The 6,674-nt window shown below is 38.3% G+C and overlaps 1 protein-coding gene across 4 annotated transcripts in view; it reads right to left on the bottom strand.

The window, feature by feature from the left end:
- NAA15 (N(alpha)-acetyltransferase 15, NatA auxiliary subunit) overlaps positions 1-6,674 on the bottom strand; it is a 73,900-nt gene that overhangs the window by 9,684 nt on the left and 57,542 nt on the right. For all 4 annotated transcript variants that reach the window (XM_006766056.2, XM_006766057.2, XM_015565514.1 and 1 more), the window contains 2 exons: positions 4,893-5,001; positions 1,983-2,081 (listed from right to left, as the gene is read on the bottom strand). In XM_006766056.2, the coding sequence (XP_006766119.1) occupies positions 1,983-2,081; positions 4,893-5,001 (208 nt within the window). The remainder of the gene's footprint in view (positions 1-1,982; positions 2,082-4,892; positions 5,002-6,674) is intronic.

Below are 6,674 nucleotides of genomic sequence, written 5' to 3'. Positions count from 1 at the left end.
TTCAGGGTGGGGGTCCCCACTGGGGTGCTTGGCCAGCCTGGGTGAGGGGCTGAGGGCTGTTTTCAGGCTGGCGGGTGACGGAAGCTCCCAACCCCTCCTTTTTTTCTTTTTCTTTTTTAATTCTGGGGCAGCTTTAGCTCTAAGGCTCCAGCTCTTAGGCCTCCGCTGCTGAAAGTAGGTATCTGGTTTGTTTCGGTTCTATAATCAAAACAATCTATAACTCCAGCTCTGAGATCCCAGTTCGCGGAAAGCTGGTTTCTGGGGTTTTTTTTTTAGCTTCTATATTTGTTAAAATGTTTCAAACTGCAGGCTCAGAGGCCTGCAAGGCAGGCGGGGAGCACGGTTTCCTCCGTCACTGAAGCAAGCAAGCCTCATGTTAGTTTCAAGCTGCCTGGCTGCTGGCCACCATCTTGGCTGGCAGTTAATTTGCATATCTCCCTGATTAGCCGATGGGAAGGGTAGCGGTCGTATGCCAATGACCATGTTTCTCTTTTATTAGATAGGATATAAAAAAGCCTAAGTGACCGAACAACCACTCAAACATTCGACTGGTAGCTATGACGCGCACTGACCACCAGGGGGCAGATGCTCAACACACACACACACACACACACAAACACTGAACAGACCGATGAATCTCAGAGGGAAGAGGAGAAGGGGGAGGGCAGGAAGGGATTAACCAATGATCTTATATGCATACTAGACGCCTGGGCCAAACCGGCATCTGACATCCCTTGCGGGGTCCCAGACTACGAGAGGGCACAGGCCAGGACAAGGGATCCCACTAGTGCAAGCATCCGTGCACCGGGCCTCTAGTAACTTAAATAAGGCTTTACTTTTTCCTTTGAAGACAAAACAATGTTCTTAATTGGGACAATTTAGCAATTTTCAAAACAATGATTAAAATGCCTGGTTTAATCTCATTATTTTATATAATGAATGGATTTATATGAGCCTGAGTATTTAAGCAATGAGATAACTAATAGTATTTCTAAATTCTGCAGGTTGTTCTAGTAAAAATTCCATTTCTCCTTCTCTAATCACTTAAAAACCAAAACAGCACTATTTGACTATAGGAGTGCTTTATGTACATTTAAAGCTCTGTAGTAGATAGAACAATATGAAGACTTGGGCTCTCATCCCTGCCCCATTACTGGTTATCTGTTACCTTGAATAAGTAATTTAATCTTTAATGGTCACAAATTTCTCAAATATAAAATGAAATAATTAGCATAAAATTCCACCTTTCATTCTCTAAAATTCTGTAGTTTTACTTCACATTAAAATTAATGTATGGAATCTTTTTTTTTTTAATATATTTTATTGATTTTTTACAGAGAGGAAGGGAGAGGGATAGAGAGTTAGAAACATCGATGAGAGAGAAACATCGATCAGCTGCCTCCTGCACACTCCCTGCTAGGGATATGCCCGCAACCCAGGCACATGCCCTTGACCGGAATCGAACCCGGGACCCCTCAGTCCGCAGGCCGATGCTCCATCCACTGAGCCAAACCGGCTAGGGCTAATGTATGGAATCTTATCAAAATATTTGAAAAGTACGATAGTTTTAAAGTTCTTTTTAACCTATATATATTTAATAACAAAAATGATATGACTTAACTGTGCTAAAGACAGGTACATAAGGAGATAACCAGTCCATTTCAAAGAGATTCTTAAATTTCAGGACAATTTACTAAGAAGCTTATATAATAACATATGATTCAAAACTTCAATTTACATGTAACCTTTTACAAACAGAAACTAAGGTAATTCGCAAATACCTGAACTGAACAATTCTGTCAAAATTAGGTAATGTTTTTTAGCATTAAGAAATAAAGACCTTCAACACAAAGACAAGAACCCTGCTTTAGCCTCAGCTAATTTAATATGCAGTGTTTCTAAAATGATTGTTTATGATGGTAAACTTGTACAGATCACTTATACAGTCACAAATATTTCAGAAATGGAAAACAAAAACATACCTGTACTAAAGAGTCGAATCATACACTCATGAAGCCAGGGATGACTAGAATCAATAGCAAATGCCCTCTTTACTGATTGAAGCATCAAAAGAAATTTTTCTATAAAAAGAAAAAGTGAGATATGTTTTTATCATTTGATAAAATAAGATGCGCTCTTTTGGAGAATTAAGACCTTACAAATAGAAAAACTAATTTACAGTCAATCACATCTAACCTACTAAACATATGACTGAAGCCAATGAATTCCTCAGATTAGCAATGTTAGCTACTATTTTCCATACAACATTCTTTAAGAAAAAAGGTTTTATGAAGTACAAAAAATTTAGATAGCACGCAACAATATTTGAACTAATGCCATATAAACAAGTCCATTTCAACGAGATTCTTCAATATCAGAACAATTTACTAAGAAGCTTATATATGATTCAAATCAACAGAAACAAATCTGAAGCCATTTCATTTCCTAACATCCTTTAATCAAAATAAAGGGATTTTCCTCACTACGTAAAAACATCATTGAGCCCTGGTTGGTTTGGTTTAGTGGATAGAAAGTCAGCCTGTAGACTGAAGGGTCCCAGGTTCAATTCCAGTCAAGGGCACATGCCCCAGTTACAGGCTCAATCCCCAATAGGGTGCATGCAGGAGGCAGCCAATTGATAATTCTCTCTCATCATTGATTGCTTCTATCTCTCTCCCTCTCCCTTCCTCTCTGAACTAAATAAAAATATATTTTTAAAAAATCATTGTTTAGCTGAAACCGGTTTGGCTCAGTGGATAGAGCGTAGTCCTGCAGATTGGAGGGTCCTGGGTTCGATTCCAGTTAAGGGCATGTACCTGGGTTGCGGGCACATCCCCAGTAGGGGGTGTGCAGGAGGCAGCTGATCGATGTTTCTAACTCTCTCGCCCTCTTCCTTCCTCTCTGTAAAAAATCAATAAAATATATTTTTAAAAAATCAGTGTTTATATGCTTAAAACCATCTCCTTTCTTGTGTTTCCTCACATGTGTAATGATTTCCTTCCTACCTGACTGTTCTCTCCTGTCAATCCCTGGCTCTTCTTCCCCCTGAAAGGTAGAGTTTTCAGTGATGTTCTAATCTCTATCTATGCTGTTCCCCACTCACCCTCTACCCCCATGTTCACAGGCTTCAGCAGTGCTTCAACCTGTTGAATGGAAATCTGCAGCAGAATACTCCCTGAACTTCTATCATCTATGAATACCTTTGTTATGACTTCCCTAATTTGGCACCATTCTCCAAATATCAAAATTCAAAACCCCAGGCTTCTCTGACATTTTCTTTTCCCTTACCCTCAACACTCAGAAAGCTAAAAGCACTGCCATGCCCTTTGTCATGGCCCATTTCACTCTCCCGCAGTGGACTGTCAATGCTGAGAGCCCTTCAGAGGTTAGAGCAGAGCCAAGAAGCCAAGTGAATGGAATTTAGATTGCCCTTCCCCACTATAAGAACAACAACTGTTGCATTTTATACTTTGTGACTGATTTAAAAGTACTGGTTTAAAGGGAGTTGTAGTAACTGTTAAAAGTTTAAAATTACTGTACTATTTATTAAACTTAGTTTCCAAATTATAACATAATCATTGTGGAAAATAGAAAATACAGTAGAAAATATTTTAGTCATTCAAATTCCACCTAGAGATAATCTCTGTTATCTTTTATCAATTTCTGCTTGGTCACTTTTCGATTGTACATACCCCTGTAAGTATCTTATTAAAATGAAAATCAAGCTATAGTTAGTTTTATGTCCTATTTTCAAACAATTATATATGGCAACCTTTCCCTAACATTACAAATTATTTTTGGTAAACATGATTTTTAATGGATACTCTATAGAGGTGTCATTTTATTCAGTCTTTTTTAGGACAGTTACACTGTTTGGAAACAACCTTCTATTGGATCTTACTAACCAGTTTGTCTCCCTTCAAAACACATCACCTTAATGATAAAATTTTCTTTTTCAATAAACCACTGGGATTACTCCAATTCAACACCATAAAATCTTCTTGTATCTATTATCTTCTATATAATAAAAACCTAAGCAACAATTATGGTGGAACAACCAGAACAACTGGTTGCTATGATGTGCATGGACCACTAGGGGGAAGACACTCAACACAAGAGCTGCCCCCTGGTGGTCAGTGTGCTCCCACAGGGGGAGTGCCACTCAGCCAGAAGCCGGGCTCACAGCTGGTGAGGGCAGTGGGGGTGGTGGGAGACTCTCCCACCTCCACGGCAATGCTAAGGAGCAGCAAGCCGAGCATTAAGAAGCAGTGAGCAGGTGGGCGGTAAGGAGCAAGGCGTCCTGGACTGTGAGAGGGATGTCCACCTGCTGGCTTAGGCCCTCTCCTTTCAATTTTGTGGAACAGGCCTCTAGTATATAGTATAAGCATTCTAAACTTGGCAACCAAGACCTCTCATTTATATTTTACTGGCTCAGGCAATATAGCCAACCTCAACATTACCATATTTACACACATTTATGTTTTCTTAACAAAGCCTCTTCCCTTCTACACATCTTTTCTTTCAGAAATAGGAGCCACCCTTCAAGATACACCTAAAGCATCACATCTTCTATTGTTAACAATAGCTAACATTTATTAATGCTTACTGTGTACCAGACACCATTCTAAGTTCTACATGTATTAACTAATTTTATCCACAGACGCACATAGGAGCTATTATATCTGACCCTAATCCTAGTTAGGCATTTACATCTATTGTGATTTTAATGTCCTAGAAGAGATATCATATCCTTGTACCTCCCCATATTTCGTGCATAGCAGGCAAGCTGAACTGGCATTTGCAAACAGTGGTGAGGCTATCGGAGTTGGGAGACTATATCTAAGAAATACAGTGATCAATGTTATCAGGGCCACTATATCCTAATTGCCTACCTTTCCTAAAGTAAATCTCAAAGGCAAAAAGATGAGTTTCTATCTTGTTCTTCACCAAGTTCTTCAACGGTGTTAAAAATTTAATAGCTTCTTCCAATGGAGTTTCAACCTAACAAAGATAAAAGAGATTATACAAATGGAAACAAGATTGGAGGGGTGGGGGGTGATGTTACTCTTTCTATTAAAAACACTTAAAAAAAAGCTCACCCAAGAATAGCTGTCATATTAAAATTCCCATAATCTGAAGAAGGGAGATTTTGAACTCTACAGTGGATTTTAACCATAGAGATTATATTACCTCTGGATAGAAACTATCCAACAAGTAAGGAAAAAAATACAATAGAACCAGGGAAAGAAAGACAGTAAGAGAAACAGGGAAGATAACCATTAAGGGGGAAAAGAAGGGAGATGTGAAATAGGATAAAGGGGTATGAAAAACACTGTAGAGATCATTACAGAATGAGTGAATATTGTTTTTTAACTCAAACAAAGTGAGTATAATCAAGCTATTAAAAAAATAGTATAATATCCATTCTGTCTTGCTTTGTTCCACTACAAATTCTACAGAAATCCATATTGTTCAAATACCATATTAATGGTGAGATAGTATCTGAAAAAGATTTATATTTATAGAATTCTGTTTCTACCACCTTTTAGAAATTATATAAATGTCATATGAATTACATACTTATAATCATTACTGGACAGGTATAATGTTTACTATATATCTGTGCTAATGTTATACTCTTAAACTGAATAGTAAGACAAGACTATTCTCTGTAAACTGGGGTAAGAGTGTAGAGCAATATCATATACATCAGAAGAGCACTGAACATCTGTGTTCTATATTTGCCCTCTCTCATCTTAGAAGCGGTGACAATTTATCCTCATTGGAATATGGATTCGCCCTATCCACCCAACATTCACCTGCCAATTGTACACAAACTGGCCAAGGAAATTATTTCACAGCATTAAAAATAAAGTTAAACAATGAAGTGTTATCTATGGGAGTTGCCTTGTACCAGCATGTAAAGCAGCTGGCATTATTCTGAAGGATACATGCTCTAAACCAGAAATCAATACATGGTACTACCACTCTAACAGCTACAGATACTAAGAAGTAAAGGAGGAAATAGGGGCCCTCATAAGTATACCTTTCTCACACATTTGTAAATATTTTACTTCTTATTCCCATGATTCTAAGTTCTACTGAGTTGGAATTTGTGGTATACAGTGAAGAAGCATCTACCAAGGAAAGGAAAAGAACTGGAAACTGAAATTGCCACAGGTTTACGTCAAGCTTTTCATGACTGAAATGAGGATCACTCAGATACGGCTGCTACTGAAACACAGAAATATCCCTGGCCAGTGTGGCTGTTGGTTAGAACATCACCCCGTGACCTGTTCGGGGACCATACCGGGGTACATATGGGAGGCAACCGATCAATGTTTCTCCCTCACATTATGTTTCTCTTTCTCTCTCTCTCTAGAATCAATGAAAAACATATCCTCAGGTGAGGATTAAAAAAAAGTGTGTGTGTGTGGGAGAGACAAGGAATATAGGGAAGTTGAATAAATACAAGAATTATACTAACCAAAATCCCCTCAGACTCAGTTGGGGTCCCTATGTTTACTGAGTGGAGTAATGGATAGAACTGCCAGCATTATTCATACTCTTTTTTGCCTCAAAGAAAATTCACATTCAGGCATGAAGATTTGAATTTACTTAAACAATGTAGAATGTAACTGTATTGATGGTCAATGTAAGACATTTATTTGCAA

The sequence above is a fragment of the Myotis davidii genome, unplaced genomic scaffold, assembly GCF_000327345.1.
Source record: "Myotis davidii unplaced genomic scaffold, ASM32734v1 scaffold436, whole genome shotgun sequence".
NCBI lineage: Eukaryota > Metazoa > Chordata > Mammalia > Chiroptera > Vespertilionidae > Myotis > Myotis davidii.
The sequence above is the reverse complement of the archived record's forward strand: the minus strand, read 5'-3'. Positions and strand labels throughout refer to the sequence as shown.